The sequence below is a fragment of the Pectinophora gossypiella genome, chromosome 9, assembly GCF_024362695.1.
Source record: "Pectinophora gossypiella chromosome 9, ilPecGoss1.1, whole genome shotgun sequence".
Classification (NCBI taxonomy): Eukaryota; Metazoa; Arthropoda; class Insecta; order Lepidoptera; family Gelechiidae; genus Pectinophora; species Pectinophora gossypiella.
The window spans coordinates 8,393,351-8,413,546 of NC_065412.1; the positions used below are offsets into that span (position 1 = coordinate 8,393,351).

Here is a 20,196-nt window from a genome sequence, read left to right on the forward strand (position 1 = left end):
GATAGTTGGATAAAAAGTTAAAACAAATGACTGCATGTTTTATGAACTTTACTCTCCAACCGTGTCTGCTTGAAAAAAAACATTGAATGCCATTTGCTAGGTTTTTATTCGCTAAATGGCTTTTTGCATTTTTTTTCAAATAGGCTGAACAAACAAAAACCTTTTTAAAGATCTGAATTTAAATAACAAGACTATATTATTATAATTTTAATTTTATAGAATGGCAATACTCTTTCCGTTGCTAAGCAACGAACCCGCGCATATTTCAAACAAATGCGTCAAGAATTCGGCTCACTCGATTCGTCATCATAAATCGGTACTTAGATAAATAAATTGGAAATATTTCTCAATAGGAATTACCTATTTATAAAACAATAATGGTTGAGACGGACTGGAGGGAGATTCTGAGTTTCTCTCAGAGGGAGCTCGCCCAAGCCGACAAAGAGAAATTGTGCGAAAGTTTGTCGTGGATGGAAGCAGACGATATCGAACTCAACTTCACCGATTTAAAAACATTATTCAGACTCTCTCAAGATATTTTAAAATACAAAAACGAACAGGTAAGCTTTTGTTACTTATCTTGGAATAACTTATTATTTACGAATTTATAATGGGTAGGTACCTACTTACGAATTCTATTACCTTTGGTGAAAGGTCAACAATTTGCTGGGTCAATTAGAAACTTCGAAAAGAAAAGCCGGAAAAGAAAAATCTAAAAGTACTTATATGGGTAAGTTTTCTACGTTCATTTTAAAATTAGTTAAATACTTAAACGATGCACATCTTATGAAGTATACCTCTACCATCAGAAATAATGAACATTTTTCCGATAGAATCTCCTACTAAAAGCAGTGACAGTCTATTAGAAACAATAGGACATCAAGAAGAAATTATCAAAGCCAATAAAGAAATACTGGAGCAATTGTATGCAGATATAGCTGAACTAAAAGGTCTTAAGAGTAAGCTGGAAAATGATAAAACTAATTTTGATAGAGAAAGCGAATCTAGTCGTGACGCTTTTTCTGAAATGAATGCTATGGAAGAACTTGAAAGCGAACTAACTATGAAAAACAAACACATAAGAAAACTATTAGGTGATGTCAAAGTAAGTTTATTAATATTTTCTATAAATAAGTACATACCTATTAATTATTAAATGACTTACAAAAGTTACATAAAAACTACCTACAGGTTTTAGAAGAAGAAAATACGAAATTGAAGGAAAAGGTTTCTGTGTTAAAAGACAAACTTACTGAAGCTACAGGGCTCATTGAGAATTTAACTGATCAACTTTTTAGTATTAATAATGAGAATTCCAGTTTAAAAGGTAAAAACACCATACTTAATACTTTTTTGTTCAAACTTGACATAATAAACTAAGCCCACTTTCGTTTTCCTTTATTTCAGAAAGTCTAGGGAAGTCTGAACAGGCAAAAGTAATGTTATCTAATGAGATAGAGAATTTAAGAAAAGAACTTTTCGAAAAGGAATCTACAAGAGAAAACATTTATGAAGAAATAAAATCCAAGGTTCTACATTGGAAGGTGAAATATTTGATTTTATTGACATACTATTATGTAATTATACCCACGTACCCACTTAGTAGGTACTACCTAGCTCGTCGTAAATTGTCGCCGCCAACTTAATAAACTTCTCGATAGGAATCTACCTCGCTAGGAATTACGAGCTTTTTTTGTGTGTGTATGTCTATCTGTTACTTCCTTCACTATCCTTAATATTTTTTTCTTAGAACATAGCGCGATCCAAAAAATCAGAAATAGATGTATTGCTACACGAAAATACACGACTAAAGGAAGATCTTATTCACGCCTCACAATCTCGACCATCTCCTTCAAAAGTAAGTAATAAAATACTTTCTTTATGACTCATATAGTTTGTAATAGGTACCTATAATGTCTTATTCGGTGATTTATTAGGTAAAGAGAAACACTGCAGAAGAGTCAAAAATAAGAGAATTACAAGAGAAGTTATCCGAAGCTACAAATCAAATTTTGGAATCTGCTAATTTCATAGATTTGTTAAAAGAAGAAAATAAACATCTTAAAACCATGCTAGAAGAAAGTCCTGATCATTCAATCTCTGATACTAAAAATGAAAGCGATGACAGTAAAGAAAGAATCATGATTAATAAACTAAAACGAAGAGTTAAAAGTTTAAATGTAGCTTTGCAAGGTGCAGAAGAAATGATTGCAGTAAGAGAGAAAGAGGTAAGTGATAGTAATACTCATTGAATGAATTAATTTTAAATTTATATAATTAAATGTATTCTGACTTATAGTTGACAGAAATAACAGCACAATTACAGCTGCTCAGATCAGACGATGGCATAAATTCTTTACTGGAAGGTTTAAAAAATAAAAAACGCAAATTAAAATCTAAAGACGAAGGAATCAAATCTCTCGTGCAGGAAATAAATACTTTGAACCAACTTGTAGATGATTTACAATTGGAAAATGAAACGATGAGGTTAGTATTGTTAATTTAGTCGATTATTTTATGTAAGTATTCTTCTCAAAAATAAAACATTATTTTTAGACAAAAATTTAACATACCAGCGGATGAAAAAGTTTCAACCAAAGGAATTCTGAAGAAATATCGTGATTTAGAAAGAAATAACGCGCAATTGGTCAAAGATCTTAGAAAGTTCGAAAATAAACTCGTCACAGTCGAATTGCAGAATCGTAGTCTAAATTCTACTGTGAACAAATTAATTAAGCAGTTGAAAGGAATGGGATATAATCAGGACAAAGTAAATGATATTTGTCAAAGTACTGACAGCGACGACGATGCAATGCCTGTAGATGGTAGTGGAGAGGCTTCAAAGTAAGTACTTACTAATTAAAACAGTGTGTGTGTGTGTGTTAATTACTTAAGTACTAATTTAATTTAGGTAACTCGATTGTTATGAATATGACGTGTATTCAATGTACATTTCAGTATAATAAGTAAGCGCAAAGAATCTCAAGAACAAACCGAAATTTCAAATCAAGAAATGGAAACTATAATTGAAGAAAATGAAGGACTACGGAAAGGTCTTCAAGAAATTTTGAACTTTTTGAAAGACAATAGTGAGTACTTAAATTTAAAGAATATGTAATTTAAACATTTATTTAATTTAGATTTAGATGTTAAATTTTTACATATCCTATTAAAGGCACGACTACATCAGGAATACTAGCGTTGCAATGCCCTAGTTTGGAAGCTATATTAAATTCTATGGAAGCTCGGCACGCAGCCGGGTGGTTTGCACCTCACATGACAACTGTGATGGAGCTTAAAGCTGCCTTAGGTGGCAAAGATGCATTGTTGACTGCTCTGCATGAAGCAAGGTAATAAGTATTTTTGTTTTTTTAAAAAAAGTAACGATTAACAAAACTTGTTTGAATATTTATTTTGATTGATAAGTTTTTGTGTACTAAAACAAGTGTTTGTTTAATTAGGAAGGAGACTTTTGATGTTATGCATAAACTATCTAAAGAAACAGAAAAGTCTCGGGAACTGGAAGAGAAATTACAAGATATGAACTCAAAGATTAAAACTACAACAGAACCGGATTCTAAAGAACTGAGTACAAGCTTAAACTTAGGAGAGTTTGGAACATGGATGTCGGATAATGAGCAGATTATAACAGATTTCAATGACAAAAATAGTATAGAAGAAATAACAAAGAAAAGAAATAATATTTATGAGATTCAATTAAAGAATGGTTTGTTATACTTTCATGATAAATTCAAAACTCTCTTTGAAAAGATGACTTCTATTGCTATACAGACAGCTGATAACCAGAACAAATGGACTGTTCAAGAGGAAAAGTACAAGGCAGAAATTGAAAATTTAAAGGCACAAGTATGTCAAGATGTTGAAGAAGATATAAGTGATATATCTCCCGGAATAGTGAACCTTCCTAGTGCAAGTTTTTTACAAAGAAAATGTTCGTATTTGGAGGAATCTTACAAATATATTAGGACTCTAAACGAAAACATGAAAAATGATTATTTAGAATGTAAAAAGGATACTATGATAATGGCAACAGATTACGAATCAGAAATTCAGAAATTAATTCTTGCAATTACAAATCTGACTGACAAACTACGCAACTCGATACCTATCGAAACCTTTTGGAAACAAAATGAAATACTAAATGAAATAAATATAAAATATAGGAAACTTATAGAAACCGATGTCAAGCAAAGAATTGAGGTGAATGATTTGTTTAAGCGCTTGGAAGATGATAAAGTAGATATAATCAATTATTTCAGCCAACAACTGAATGAAAACCAGTGTAAGTGAAAATATATTTATTTTTTTGTTATAAAATTAATTACATTGCGTCGTCAATTATAATTGTGTTATTTTTAGTAAAAGAAGGTGGAAAATTTAAAATAATAATGTCAAATATTGAACAGTCAATATATTCGAAGCAACTTCAACAAGTGTGCACTGAATTAGATATAAAGAACAAGCACATTGAATTCTTAGAAGCAAAAAATACAGGATTACAAGAAGCTCAAGCAAAAATGATGTAAGTGAAATGACTAAGAACATTTCATAAATTACGTTTTATTAAATTAAATAGTACTTATTGTGAAATATATCACCATTATTTCAGAGACGAAACATTATCTGGTGCAACAAAAGAAGAAGTGAATGTTATGAAAGACCAACTTGAGAAATTAGCTGAAGAAAACAAAATCTTAAAAGAACAATGTCAACATGTAGAGAGTCAATTAGAAATTGCTTTATTGCAGGTAAGTAGGAAACTTCTATTTAAATACAAAAATAAGGTGAACGTGAGGTGAGGTGTGAATTAACGTGTTACTTAATTAAGTTTGTATTTTTTACTACTTTTAATTTAGTTGCAAGATAGCCAACAAAGACAGTTGAGTTACGACATGGAAATCAATATGTTAAGACACCAAATTCTTGATTTACAATCTGTTGGTGACAACAAAGCCATCGTTGCGAGGTGAGTGAAGTTTGGTGACCCGTAACATACTAAAGTTATAATATTTTCGTATATAAAATTCATTTTGTCAGGTTGAGCGGAGAAGTTCTTGTAGCACATTTACAATCATCAGAAAGTCATAAGAAAATAGAAAGGCTGAATACAAGTTTAAATAAAGAAAAGCAACTGAGAGTTGAAGCTGAGGAAATGTTAAAGGCTCGTCAAAAGATCTTCGACGTCTACGCTTTCAGATATGAAGCTAGGTTTCGGTAAGTACTTTGAGAACTTAAAATTAGGTAGAATTACTAATTATGGTGTAATGAATTTTATCAAATAATTTTGATTTATGTGTGATAGATACATGTATGATGTGATGCAAGTGCTTCGACAACAATATCAAGGAAGTTTTCCACTCGTGTCACTTGAGAATTATTTAAACACAATAGAAGAAATTTCGCGTAAAAGCCATGACGTAGATCAGAAACTCAACGAAATTGAAGATCTACATTCGACATTGATGACAAAGCACAGTGTTTTCGATCAAATATTGGATGTATCTAAAAATAAATGCTTGGACGATGAAGATAGTTGCCAGCACAAGTTGCAAAATATTGTCCTTGTAAGTAATAAAAAAAGTTATCATGTTGAAATTAATTTTATTAAGTATGAGAATAATAATATCTGAAGTATTTTTAGCAAGGAGTACATTCTCGAGACTTAGATCATTGCAAAAAGAAGTTAAAAATCTTAGAACAATCTCGCGAGGAAATTTTGAGACGCTGTAATTACTTAGAAAAAACTTTAGTGTTAACTAATCAAGGATTTGAAAAAACTTTTGATGACATAATTGAACGAAGAAGCTCTTTCGTGAAAGACAACGATCTCAAACTAGAAATAGAAGATGTCCAGTCTGATGATGAAAATGATGTTAGAAGTAAGTATTTTATAAAGCTATAAGTATCTTTTCATAATAAGTAGCTCAGTAAATACATTAATATTATTGTATATTTTGTGATTAATTTACTTATTTTAGAAAGCGAAACCATTACTTTACCAAAACCTCAAGTACTAAGATCACCAAAGAGTAATGTTGATATGACAAAGATTGATAAAAATGATAGTGTAGACGTGTTGATGGGTTCTCCAATTAGACCTACCCAGCATACCAGCACTCCAAAAGTGGTAAACGTTCTCGTTCAAACTATATCTCTAGATAGACAAACTCAATGTAATAGATCAGTTCAAACAGTTGAAGATAAAAACGAGAATGAATTAAAATTGTACATTAGAAATCTTGAAGATCACTTTGAAAAGAAAAATCAAGAATTGAATGAGGTTATGAAGATGGCACGTCAACAAACCGAAGAAGCTTTAGTCTCAAATAAGGAAAAAAACAATTTGGAATCACGGATTCAGAGCCTCACTGAAACGTTAAACAAAAGAGACAGATCTAATGAAAGTTTGCATGCAACTGTTGATGAATTGAGAAAACAAATTGATGACATGAAGTCTGTACAATACACTGAAATAATTAGGTCGAAAGAAGCCGCTAACGAAGACAATAAAACTCTTATAGCAGCTCTTAAAGAATTTGAAAATGATAAAAAAGCTATAGTTGCAGAGTACAAACAGCTGTTAAACAATGAAAGAGAAGAGTATTCAAAATCTGTCAAGAAATTGCAACTGACAATTACTGAACTGCAAACTCAATTAGATAGGTAATTGTTTAATGAAACTGCATGAAAAATAAATATTAATTAATGATGATAAATATTATATTTATTGTTAAAATTGTAAATAAAGCATCTGCTTTATCTAATTGCTCATCTTAAATTTTGGCCGATTACTGCTCATCAATCACTGTGACGCTTCTGTACCTATAGATAAAATTCTTCAAACCAATGACGTTGTTTGGTTATTAGCTAATTATATGTATTTCGTTACAGGAGAGCAAGTGATAACAACGCTATTAACTCTGAAGCACTAAAAGAAGTAGTTTGTAAATATACTTTGAAAATAACAGAACTTGAAGATAAATCTTTTAAATTACAAAGTGAACTGGATGGGTGCCGGTCGGAATTGTTAGTGGATTCGGTGATATGTTAACAACCAACCGTAAAAATTGTGTTGACGTAATATTGATTAAGTACGTCTAAATTGTTTACAGAACGATGTACCAAGGCGAAGTTAACCGCTGGAAAGATTTGGCAACAGAACGACTATCGAAGATGGAGCAATTGAATTCACAGCTTGAAGAAAGACATTGTCATGAAGTGAGTGAATTTATCCATATTTTATGGTCATCTTACGAACAGCTAAAGATTTAAATAAATATTGACTTTGCAATTTACTTATTTTAGGTGGAATCATACAAAGCAGAGAATGAGCACTGGCTGTCTCAGCTGAATGATACTCAACGAGAACACATGGAGTTGCGTTCAAGACTAACAGAGCAGAAGGCTGCATTTGTAAAGCAACTAGCTGATAAAGATGCCCACATCGAGCAACTGAAGTCTGTGGTGCATGGGCTTAAGGTAATGTAACAGGAAGATAAAGGAGAATGGGCGAATCTGGTCCAAGAACCTCCACTGATGAGACTTATATGTAATGAAAGCCTATGCTTTCTCTATGAATCTGGCAAAGTTCTATCAGATTCTGTCCCGGGGTTCTTTTTTTACGGCCATGTTTGTCCTGGCTAAAAATGTGATAAAATACAGTGGGAGCTAAAATCGGCTCAAGATTTTATGCTGGATAATTAAGTCTACATAAATAATTATGTATCATATTGTATATCATTTTAAAGAGGATCTTTTCCAGAATCCGAAACATAAAAAAAAAACAACAAAAGTCTTTATGTAAGCGAATTATAGTCAATTTGCATCTGCAGCGCCATTGTTTCTCGGTAGCTAAGTTCAAGTTTCATGCCTTTTACCCCTTCCAAAAGTATCTTACCGATTTTTTTTATATTGCTTCCGGAATTTGATCTAAGTGATAATAACAAGAAAAATAAATAGACACCTCTCCGATAGAGACCGCCTAAGCTATTGCCTATTGCAAGAAATCGTCATCATTAGCAAGTCATTACGGTATTGCATATTATTAGCTTATCAGCAACTTGGAACTTGGTCCAAGAATCTCCACTGGTGAGACTTGCATGTAATGATAGCTTATACTTGTCCTATGATTCTGGCAAAGTTCTATCAAACTCTGTCCTAGGGTTTTTTTACGGCCATGTTTGTCCTGAGTGTACAGTAGTGAACTGCAAAATCACCTCAGGATTTGTTGTCGAAAAACTATTTAACTAAGTCTATATACATAATTATATATTATTATCATAATGTATATCAATTTTAAAGGGGAAGGTTATCAGAATCAGAAACACAAATAAAAAAATGCATTAAGTATGTAAACGACTTTTAGCCAACTCACGTCCGTAGCACCATTTTTCTCAGCAGCTACGTACGAGTTTCGCGCCTTCCAACCTTTCCAAAGGAGCCCAATCATTTTTTTCCTTCTTCTGATATTGCATTCTTAACCTGACAAGTGACAACAAAGAAAAAAAAATAAAAAATAAGAAGAAATAAAATAGATACCATTCCGATAGAGGCCGCGTAAGCTATGGACCTATTGCAAGATAACGTACTCAAAGGCTAGTCATTATAATCCAACAGACGTAACATGATTAGAATGCGGGAGGACGCAAATGTAGTATGTTTTCTTTCACCACAATCTTGTTTTATTAATCCAGGCTTATATCTTGTCTTATAAACAATGCCGAATGGTACAACAAACGTATCGTAAACGTAAGGTTGCCTGGTAGTAATTGCTACCTTGGCAATAAAGCCGCCTTTTGCACCAGTTATTGCCTGAACTTGTTTAATAAATGTGTTTCTTTTGTATACAATAGAGTCATTGTATTGCATCTTGATTAGAATGACTTATTTCTTGTTTCTCTCGTACTAAGCTGTATACTGTTAGTGTTAAAGAGACACATATTTCGTCTCTTTCGCATAAGGCGATGTACTACATTTCCGTCCCGCCGCATTCTAATCATGTTACGTCTGTTGGATTATAATGACTAGCCTTTGAGTACGTTATCTTGCAATAGGTCCATAGCTTACGCGGCCTCTATCGGAATGGTATCTATTTTATTTCTTCTTATTTTTTATTTTTTTTTCTTTGTTGTCACTTGTCAGGTTAAGAATGCAATATCAGAAGAAGGAAAAAAATGATTGGGCTCCTTTGGAAAGGTTGGAAGGCGCGAAACTCGTACGTAGCTGCTGAGAAAAATGGTGCTACGGACGTGAGTTGGCTAAAAGTCGTTTACATAATCCATTTTTTTATTTGTGTTTCTGATTCTGATAACCTTCCCCTTTAAAATTGATATACATTATGATATATAATTATGTATATAGACTTAGTTAAATAGTTTTTCGACAACAAATCCTGAGGTGATTTTGCAGTCCACTACTGTACACTCAGGACAAATATGGCCGTAAAAAAACCCTAAGACAGAGTTTGATAGAACTTTGCCAGAATCATAGGACAAGTATAAGCTATCATTACATGCAAGTCTCACCAGTGGAGGTTCTTGGACCAAGTTCCAAATTGCTGATAAGCTTATAATATGCAATACCGTAATGACTTGCTAATGATGACGATTTCTTGCAATAGGCAATAGCTTAGGCGGTCTCTATCGGAGAGGTGTCTATTTATTTTTCTTGTTATTATTACTCAGATCAAATTCCGGAAGCAATATAAAAAAAATCGGTAAGATACTTTTGGAAGGGGTAAAAGGCATGAAACGTGAACTTAGCTACCGAGAAACAATGGCGCTGCAGATATAAATTGACTATAATTCGCTTACAAAAAGATTTTTTTGTTTTTTTTTTTTTATGTTTCGGATTCTGGAAAAGATCCTCTTTAAAATGATATACAATATGATACATAATTATTTATGTAGACTTAGTTATCCAGCAACAAATCTTGAGTCGATTTTAGCTCCCACTGTATTTTATCACATTTTTAGTCAGTACAAACATGGCTGTAAAAAAAGAACCCCGGGACAGAATCTGATAGAACTTTGCCAGAATCATAGGGAAAGCATAAGCTTTCATTACATATAAGTCTCATCAGTGGAGGTTCTTGGACCAAGTTTCATACAAAAGTGCCCATTGTCATTTATATATTTTGTTAAAAAAAAAATGTTCAAGTACATGTTGGTCTTTTGCAGACTCAAATAATGAGCATGCAAACAATGTTGTCGATAACGGATCCAAGTTTTGACCTGTCAGCTATTGTCGAAGTAGAAGAGGCAAGTGACGGCTTGTCACAACCTTCGGAGAGACTTGAGCTTAAGTATGATTCCTCCATCGACCTGCATGAGACGCAGGATGACTTACGAGTATCAACTACTTCCTCAACCTGGTATGTGTAGACGAATCCACTATTGGAAATAGATTACACAATTATGACTTTCCGTATTCGGAAACTGCATAACTCTGTAACACCGTAAAGACAGAGGTTTGTTAGATTTCTAACAACAATCACTCGAAATTTAGAACTCGGACGGCATTTAAATTAAATTTCAAATTCTTTATTCAAATCTCTTTCTCCTTTCCATTTATCTCTATCTCGCGTTATCTAGCAATTGTTTAACAGGCAAGAGCCGTTGATAGAACGTCTTCGTCGCGAGAAGCAGTTGACAGGAAAGCAGAATGCTATGTTGCGGCGGCAAATAAAGGCTTTAGCTGCTCGTGAACGACGAGCCCGGTTGGACGCTCAGAACCTCAAGAACCAAGTATTTCGTATGTAAGTAAAAGATTTTTCTTGATACTTTGATATACCTCTGGATGATAAAATTAATGAAGATAGTTAATGGCTGTTATTTTACATAATTTTAAGACAGAAATGATCTGTCTAACTTTACCTTTAATTGTCACATGGCAAATATGTTTAATACTACAGTAGTATATTAGTTTCATGTTATGTTTAGTTTCATGAAAATGCCCTTATTTCCGGCAATAGGCAATTAATGGTGGTAAATAAAAGCAGTGAAAAAGTACGCTAGTTGTAAGGATTTGACATCGTTTTTACAGAAGCACATCCGGCAATAAGGTGGCGACGGCGGAGTCGGCAGCGTTGCATAACAAGATCGCGTCACTGCAGGCCCAGCTGATGACAGCTCGTCGCGACACACACTCCACTGTCGCGCTCTGGGATAAGTGGAAGAGGTAAGGCCAGAGCAGACCAGAAGCAGCGACAAGGCGAGCTTTACCTGATGGCTCGATTGTCCCATCGCGCAATTTCCTAACTTCTAATTTGAATTAAGGACCGTATTTTTAGTTCGTTAAATACCAAATTGTATGTATCACCGGTCTAATCATATTATATCCCCTTTATTTTCGATATTTACAGATCGCAACAAGCAGCCGAGCGATGGCAAGCGCGATTTGAGGATAAATGCACAGAAGTGAAGAAACTGGAAGCAAGCGTCTCTCTCGCTAAGTCTGCTGTGTCCAGACTTGAGAAGGAAAAACGAGTGCTTCTTTTGCGACTCAATGAAGTCAAAAGTAGGTATCTACTATGTCTTTATCAAACAACTGCGATACTTACCTAGTTAATATTGGTTTTTGGCTAACAAGTCGAAACATTTCAGGTGAAAAAGTGCTAGTGATAGAGAAGCAAGATAGTGAGCGATCAGAGAAGCGACGCAATCAAAGCGAGGATTTGTCGCCGAGTGAGCCAGGCGTGTCGGCGCGTGCGCTGCTCGAGCGAGTGCAGGCGCAGCAACGACGCATTGTTGCGCTTGAGGCTGCCGATAAGGTTGATATAAGTTAATAATAGGTTTACACTGTAAATAAATATTGTTCAACCAACAGACATGATAGATAGACATATCAAATCGATGATATCGATGGTATCATAAAGCATCAATAAAGCATCTTCCGTCTTTTGAGTGGGTAATAAAGCATCTTTTAGTCAGGGGAAGCGAACACAAACTATTCAGAATATAATAATAAACCTTTCGAACGTAACATACGTACTTACTTAAGTAGTTTACTGAATTCTGATGTCATCTTTTCTATGCTGAACTGAGGGCAAATAATAAACACAGAACGCCTTCAGCTTCTTATCTAGTTGGGAATGTCGTAAAAACCGACAAAAGGGATTGTGTCCATTCTAATAAGTTTTTTTATAAATGGAATGGATTTTAAAGTATCAAATCATATAGCATATTATATCATCACCAGCCCATTAACGTCCCCACTGCTGGGGCACGGGCCTTCCCTATGGATGGATAGGGAGATCGGGCCTTAAACCATCACGCGGGCCCAGTGCGGATTGATGGTTATTAACGACTGCTAATGCAGCCGGGACCAACGGCTTAACGTGCCTTCCAAAGCACGGAAGAGCTCGAGATGAAAACTTTTTTTTGTGGTCACCCGTCCTATGACCAGCCTTTGCGAAAGTTGCTTAACTTCAACAATCGCAGACCGAGCGCGTTTACCGCTGCGCCACCGAGCTCCTCATAGCATATAGCATATAGTTATGTGTTACCTACCATCCTATTTTTGCCACCTTTCAATTTGGCTTGGCCAATGTAAGAAGTGATTCGACTCGATAAAGTGATTCATAATAACCAACTTTCTCCCGACCAGGGAAATGAACACCTGGTTTTGGAGTATGAGAAGGCGTTAGCAGAGAACACGTCCCTGAAAGGACAGGTACTGAAACTAGAGTCGACACTTTTGGAAGCTCAGATCCGATCGCCACTCAAACCGAGTCAGGCCCAGGACCATACTGAACTTGAGTATTGGAAGAGGTGAGTTTAATGAGTATTTTAATATTTTAGTCTACGAGGATATTGCTCATGAGCCTATTCCGTGACATTTTCAGCTTTACTTTTGTTAGTATTATTCCTTATTCTATGCTGCTGCCAACATCTACGCACGTTTTGCTGCCCGTAAATACCTGTTCGGCACACGAATAAAATTTCCCATGTACTTGAGATCTTTATCCATTACGTAGTTAGTAAGTCAGATAAAAAGGCCTGGCCTACTTTAAGCTGTTTCTCATTATTCGGATTTTAACTTTCTTTCTTCTGTGAACCGACTAATAAAATATTGCCATAAAATTAATAATATCTATAAACATAAACATCTATCCTTCTCATTGATTGTAAGTACAATCAATGCGAAAGTAAAAACTCTGTCTGGAACCTTTTCACGCCTAAACCCTTGGGCCGATGTTCACATAGAATAAGGAATAATACCCTAAAATGGGCACATATATAGTTAGAGAGTTAGGCTCACGATCTGGAGGTCCGGGTTCGATTCCCGATGGGGACATTGTCGAAATCACTTTATGAGACTGTCCTTTATTTGGTAAGGACTTTTCAGGCTTGAATCACCTGATTGTCCGAAAAAATAAGATGATTCCGTGCTTCGGAGGGCACGTTAAGCCGTTGGTCCCGGCTATTAGCCGTGAAAACACCTCCAACCCGCATTGGAGCAGCGTGGTGGAGTATGCTCCATACCCCCTCCGGTTGATTGAGGAGAGGCCTGTGCCCAGCAGTGGGACGTATATAGGCTGTTTATGTATTGTAAATCAAAATATATAAATATAATAAAAACAAATCAATTGTATTATACTTCCATATAATAATAATGTTATAAATATCATACATCTACAGCTATTGTGACATGCTGAAAGAAGAAAATGTGCAGTTGAATTTGAAGGTGAACTCGATGGAGACGACGCCCACCACGACGTACCAACATCGAGTCAATGACCTTGAACAGACGGTGCTCACGCTCAGGGGTATGTAAGGAACCAAAAAGTACCCTCAAAATTCAAATTCGAAACTTACGGCGATATAACATTCGGTGTTTTTTTGAGCGAATTCGATTCGCTATCTACGAAAATGCGGGAAGAATCTTTATTTTCTAGGTATTTCCTACTAGGTATTCGAGCGCGCACACTTAGTGTCAACTGTGCGTAAATTTTAGCATAGACTAAAATTGACGAACAACTCACATTTACCCACTGAGGCAGGTATGTATTCGTACGACAATACGTTAAAAATGCGACCGACCCATAGCTGTAGCTCTCTATAACCTTTGGTAAGTACCTAAGTAATATTTAAATAACGACCTCCGTGGTCCAGTGGTTGAGCGCTGGGCTCACGATCCGGAGGTCCCGGGTTCGATTCCCGGTGGGGACATATCACAAAAAATACTTTGTGGTCCCTAGTTTGCTTAGGACATTACTGGCTGATCACCACATTGTCCGAAAGTAAGATGATCCGTGCTTCGGAAGGCACGTTAAGCCGTTGGTCCCGGTTACTATAACGAGTACATACTCGACGTTATATGATCCATGTCAGGGGGCTTTGGTGGCTCAATAGTAACCCTGACACCAGGGTTGATGAGGTTGGTACTCTACCTGATGTCAATAATGCTCAATACGTGTTTTGTATTCCATTACAGGATTAGTAAGCAAGTTACAAGCAGAGCAGAAGTCCACTAGTGTGCAGAGACGGCCGGACTCGCGACCCAGTAGCGACAGGAGTGGCCCTGAGAAGGTAGTTCATACGGCAGTATTTCTTCCTATTTTCTTTTTTCTTCTATGCTGGACTAGGAGCGTATAACAAACATTGGACGCTGCCAACCCCGGAACGCTCTTGGTGCCTTAGTATATACCAATTAAACTGTCAATTATCACTTTCGCAATCTAGAAGGTCTTGGGCTCGATTCCCGGTGGAGACGTACCTAACACAAAAAATACTTTATGATCCCTAGTTTGGTTAACACGCCAATCATCTGATCATCGGTGATCTAAATGTCTGAAAGTAAGATGATTCCGTGCTTCGGGAGGCAAGTTAAGCTTTGGCTAGCTAAAGTCTCGGCTACTTACTTAACTAAGTATATGTAGTCGCTACATGAGCCTTGCCTTTCGTCGCATAATGTCCCTTTCGCAAAATATCCCCTGGTAGCAAAAGGCCTTTTGGCAGCTTGACAATAATCCTCGTGGGTTGATGAGGTGTCATTGATTTCAAAACCCACACAAGAAAATAAGAATCATTATTACGTTACAGAGTCGCATTCAGCTGGAATCTTTTCGGATTGAAATAGCGAACTTGAAAAGAAGTATACAGGACAAGGACTTGCTGTTGGAAAGATCTAAGGAAATGCTCAAGATTGCAGCCGAGAGAGAAGACGACTTACTTAGAGAGGTTCGTGTAATATTACGTACCCACTTAAAACCACCGCTTTTTCAATTATTGGAATAGGCCGAGACCATCGAATTTCAGTTGCTACGATTCTGACACTCCACTTTCGCTTCTTTTACTCGCATTGCATTCTTCAAGCTTACAACGTTAGCTGGTTTACAGTATCTACCTGCTATTAACTCTCTTTATCTTTATCGGCCTCCGTGATCCAGTGGTTTGAGCGATGGGCTCACGATCCTGGGTTCAAATCCCGGTGGGGAGATATCACAAAAATCACTTTGGAATGCCTAGTTTGGTTAGGACATTACATTCATATTCATGATCACCTGATTGTCCGAAAGTAAAATGATCCGTGCATCGGAAGGCATGTTAAGATGTTGGTCCCGGTTACTACTTACTGATGTGAGTAAGTAGTCGTTACATGAGCCATGTCAGGGGCCTTTGGCGGCTCAATAGTATAACCCTGACACCAGTAGGCTCTGCACGGCAACCGCGCCGAGCGCGGCGCGAATTATGTCGAAGCCTTCGAACAATAGCCGTTTGACGTCTATCTACGTAGATAGCATTCGTATCGTTTATTGGTCGAAGCCCTCGATATAATTCGCGCCGCGCGCGGTTATCATGCAAACGCGGCAGGGTAATTCACCTCACAACCCATACGATAGAAGATGACTCCTTTGGGGATATATGCTAGATGCTATGTTATGTTTATATATTTTTAGGTTTTACATTTAATGCGTCTTGATTGCGAATTGCCACTACTACTAAGAAAAATAGTTCAACACGTAAGTGAATGTTATTTTCTTATCTGTTTCAGAATGCTATGTTGCGTCGACAAGTGGATGAACTTACCAAACATAAACACGGCTTTTTATCAGCTTGATTAGGTATTTTCATCAAAAAAATATTTTTTTTTGCATTTTACTTTAAATGATTAATAAGTATTTATTTTAAGCGTCAATTTATTATTTATATAACCAATGAAATATATGTAATACTGGAATGAGATAAAAAGTAAAGATATAAATGAAATAGGTACTTTGATTTATTATTAATGCCTAAGTACTAATTAATAATAAAATCAATGTATTAAAATGACATGAAATGGTAGGTAAAGAAGATATAGCTGCTTCAGAAACGTTTGCAGTTGTTCCGTGTAGGTACTACTTCCATCAAACGCGCGTCTCAGGTTAGTGCTTGAATTATGCATTTATCTAAAAACAAACTAAACAAATTACACTACGTACAGTGGCTGCCAGTTGTTGTCTTGATGACTTGAATGTGTGTAGGTTGCATAACATAAACACAAAACAAAATACTTACGTCCCACTGCAGGTTGCATTACCTTTTTTTGACGTGACTTATTGTGGATTTGCTGCGAATGGCATTAAACCAAAACCCAAATGCCAATATTTTGCCCAGAAAAATGGGGAGCTCTGACGGTTCTCTACCTGTATAAAATTTAAGGCAACAGGCCTGAAGGTGCCCAGTTGGGCACGAATCTCGGCTCCGGGCGTCTTCTGAGAGCATCACATTTATACGAATTAATAGTGCATGAGGACATGCACTGTGTCAGGTCAATTCTAATAGAGTAAAATGTTTACGAGACATTGCAACACTGGCCGGAATTTAAAAAATAGGATGAGAAAAGAAAAATTTTGGAGGCGGTAGATTCTTTTTTTAATTTTAGGGTTTTTTAGACCTGGGTTTGGGAGGACGTAAAAAAGACTTGATAGCGATAAGCGCTGAATGAGGGGAATCGTTAATCACGCCGGCGGGGTTAGTATCGGGGTCCTGAAGTGTTTGTTGTCGCGAGCTGATTGGCCGCTAAAGTGATCAGGTCGTCAGCATCGTATATACGTCTCTCGGGTGCCAATACTTTTCAGTACCGTCCCTAAGAGGGATGTATTCGGAAGCAACAACTGTCAGTATATTTGGGTGGTGCGGAACAATATCGAAGGTTGCATTCGTAATTTAGATAAAGGACTCGCATAGTGTTGTATCTTTATCTAAGATCGTAAAATTAAATTTTAAATGAGTTTTGTTTTTATAGCACTCATCCGTGCTATAAAAATAAAAATCCGTCCGAGTCAGATATTTTCCATTTAATTTTCTCTTTGTGACTTTTCCTAAGCACTACTAAGTTATAAAGAAAAGAGTAAAATAAAAAAAGTCATTTAAAAATAGGTAAGGTGTCTTTACGATAAGTTGAATTCCACATGTAACTGTAGACTTATTGGTCTATGAAATATTAATACTCAATATTCCAGAATGATTGCGCCGGTGTCGGCTTAATGATGATATTATACAGGGTGTTAGTGACATCGTAACGGAAAGTTTTAAGGGATGATTCAGACCAGATTCTGAGTTAATATCAAGTTCAATTTTACGTCGCAAAAGTATGTAACTGAAAATAATTAAAAAAAAAATATCCGACAGGGAATTCCACTTGATTTTAACTCAGAATCATGGTCTGAATCATCCCCTCAGTATTCGTTACGATGTCACTAACAACCATACGTACTTGTATTTGTACGTACGTAAGTACTTGTAACCATACGTGCCTGTACTTACTATTATGGGTGTAAGTGACATCGTAACAAATACTCAGGGGATGAGTCAGCTCATTATTCTAAGTTAATATATTATCAAGTCTAATTTTTCATTGCAAAAGTATCTTAGAATTGAAAAGCTAAAAAAGAAACATGAATTTTGCGACGGAAAATTTGACTTGATATTAACTCAGAATCATAGTCTGAATCATCCCCCTCAGTATTCGTTACGGTGTCACTCTCGGTGTCGTTCCCTGTATAGATCGACAGAATTTCACATGGACTGGAGGAGGACACGCTCGTCGAGCTGCGGGTTCAAGTCCCGTCCAAGTCAGATTTTTTTTCGATTTAATTTTCTCTTTATATTTAAGTTTATTTAAAAATATATTACTTACCCTTCGTTCTATATTTATCCACAAGCCATCAACGGAAACGGGACCCAAGTATCTGGGATCGAGTTGCAGAACCTGAGGAGTTTTCTCCGAAGGCGTAAATCGATATCGGTATATGAAGTGAGCTAGTCCCACCATTAGATGCAATTTTGCATAACGCTTTGCTGAAAATATTTCAAAAAGATATGAATTGTTTTATAAGAATGAGAACGGTATGATTATTAAGTACTTAAGTAAGTATATAAAAAAATACGACATTACCGATACAATGTCTGGGTCCCTCGCCAAACGGCAAATAAGTGAAATTAGCAATTTTGTTCTTATTTTCTGGTGCGAATCGCATCGGATCAAATTTACTAGGATTTTCATAATATTTCGGGTCGTTTTGTAGAGACGAGAAATGTATATAGATTAGAGTTCCTTTTTCAATCATCAGATTTAATTCTGGAATCTCATAATCTTTCAAGCATTGCCTAAAAGTCATTCCGCCAGGAGCTGTGCGTAGCGCTTCATCAAACGTCATAGAAAGATATTTACATTCTTCCAGTGATTCGTAAGTGAGTTCTTCGTTGTACTTTTCCATGATTGACTTAATTTCTTCATGGCAGTGATTTTGAACGTCAGGATTTAATGCAAGTTTGTAGAATATAAACGCCATATTAGTTGATACAGCTTCTAATGTGCCAAGAGCGAATACTAAAGCCTGTGCTGTTAGAATATCATTGGTAAATTCTATCACCTTGTTGTTGTTACCAGATGCATTTTTTTCTTTTTCTTTCAGTATGAGCAACAAGTCCATTAGATCATCTTTTCTCTTTGGCTTTCCTTCTCTCTCACTAGTAATTTTGTTGACAATGTTAGCAAAATAATTCAACGAATCTTCCGGTACGATCCGCGTAAATTTATCAAGAAATGTAATTCCAAAGTTACGTAACATTATTAAAGAGAATCTAAAGACACCCATACGCTTCGAAATAATATCACATTTCTCAATCAATGTATTAATTTCATCTGACCAAGCGTCCACATGGTATCCAAAATGGACTGCTAGTAAACTTTTACCTGAATATTTCCTAAACAAACCTCGTGCTTCATGCGTAACTTCTTCATGAATTAACTCGTCTAAATATTCCATGAAACTTTTTGTACTGCTGTTGAGAATTTGCACAAATTGTTTCAATTTGCTGCTGGTGAAAATGGGGGTTAGGTTTTGCCGTAAAACTCTCCAATTTTCACCATTCATAGTAAACAAATTACTCCTTTTTAATTTCTCATCATTTAATTCAAAACCTCGGTCTTGGAAATAAAAGAAATCTTTTACAAATATGCGTTTCATTATATTTGGGTCTCGGACGATGAGTACCGGTGTTAAGCCTTGATATATTCCAATAACGTTTTCTTCAGGAAATTCATTATAAAATTCTTTTATTAACGTTGTAAAGGAAACTTTTTTAGTAAGGAAACGTTTAAAATTACCAAAAGGGAACTGGGGTGTTGGCCCTTTGACACCTCGGATCTTCCAATAGCTGTACGTTCTAGTAAACTTTTTATAAAATAAATATGCCAAAACTACTAACGCAATGGTAAAAGACGTTACGATTACTAACACCATCTTGTTCAATCTTCTTGTAAAATAGATATTACACAAGTATCGAGTATGTTTATATATAGGTACGATTTATTGAAGCAAATACTCCAAATAAAATATTGATTGCGCCCGACTACTGAGAGTCACGAATGTTAGATAAACTCATTTAATACGCAGTACGTATCTATATCTTTAAGGAAAACAATATTATTTTGTCAAATGCGGTTCAGTCGAAATGAGAATGAACGGAGTTTAAAGTTAAAAAGACGCCGAGTATGGTTGAAAGTCTTAATTTCTTCAGTCTTGCTAAATAAATACACACAATGAAGGTATCTGATTGGTTGAATAATAAAATGTAATTTACATGGGCGTAACCGGCAAAAATAGGAGGGAAAAATATTATGCTACTTAGAATGTACGGGACAGTTCAGGTACAGGGGAAATTGCATTAGGTGTAACGCAGT

General features: G+C 35.7%; 2 protein-coding genes across 2 annotated transcripts; one reads left to right on the forward strand and one right to left on the reverse strand.

Moving 5' to 3' along the window:
- Positions 1-377: 377 nt before the first annotated feature.
- Positions 378-16,226, forward strand: LOC126369796 (centrosomal protein of 290 kDa-like). The gene is made up of 32 exons (XM_050014360.1): positions 378-560; positions 655-730; positions 834-1,105; positions 1,192-1,327; positions 1,408-1,544; positions 1,751-1,858; positions 1,938-2,228; positions 2,300-2,487; positions 2,557-2,844; positions 2,959-3,089; positions 3,176-3,350; positions 3,462-4,303; positions 4,381-4,543; positions 4,631-4,769; positions 4,878-4,987; positions 5,059-5,235; positions 5,324-5,585; positions 5,663-5,900; positions 6,000-6,684; positions 6,913-7,047; positions 7,134-7,239; positions 7,327-7,500; positions 10,200-10,393; positions 10,628-10,777; positions 11,065-11,199; positions 11,384-11,538; positions 11,625-11,791; positions 12,628-12,791; positions 13,662-13,789; positions 14,458-14,552; positions 15,066-15,203; positions 16,018-16,226. Exons 1-32 carry the CDS (start codon positions 378-380, stop codon positions 16,081-16,083), a joined length of 6,408 nt encoding a protein of 2,135 aa, XP_049870317.1. The 3' UTR covers positions 16,084-16,226.
- On the reverse strand, positions 16,224-19,766 carry LOC126369577 (cytochrome P450 6B2-like). Its single transcript, XM_050014058.1, has 3 exons — positions 18,406-19,766; positions 18,148-18,308; positions 16,224-16,414 (listed from the first exon to the last, which is right to left on the reverse strand). Exons 1-3 carry the CDS (start codon positions 19,754-19,756, stop codon positions 16,403-16,405), a joined length of 1,524 nt encoding a protein of 507 aa, XP_049870015.1. The 5' UTR covers positions 19,757-19,766; the 3' UTR covers positions 16,224-16,402.
- Between the last annotated feature and the right edge of the window lie 430 nt (positions 19,767-20,196).

Bases quoted from the DNA above. Each gene is read 5' to 3' on its own strand.
- LOC126369796 (XM_050014360.1), top strand. From the start codon at position 378: ATGGTTGAGACGGACTGGAGGGAGATTCTGAGTTTCTCTCAGAGGGAG. The intron at 4,770-4,877 runs GTAAGTAGGAAA...CTTTTAATTTAG, and splicing joins TAGAAATTGCTTTATTGCAG to TTGCAAGATAGCCAACAAAG. The intron at 12,792-13,661 runs GTGAGTTTAATG...ATACATCTACAG, and splicing joins GAACTTGAGTATTGGAAGAG to CTATTGTGACATGCTGAAAG.
- LOC126369577 (XM_050014058.1), bottom strand. From the start codon at position 19,756: ATGGTGTTAGTAATCGTAACGTCTTTTACCATTGCGTTAGTAGTTTTG. The intron at 18,309-18,405 runs GTAATGTCGTAT...AAATATTTTCAG, and splicing joins GGGACCCAGACATTGTATCG to CAAAGCGTTATGCAAAATTG.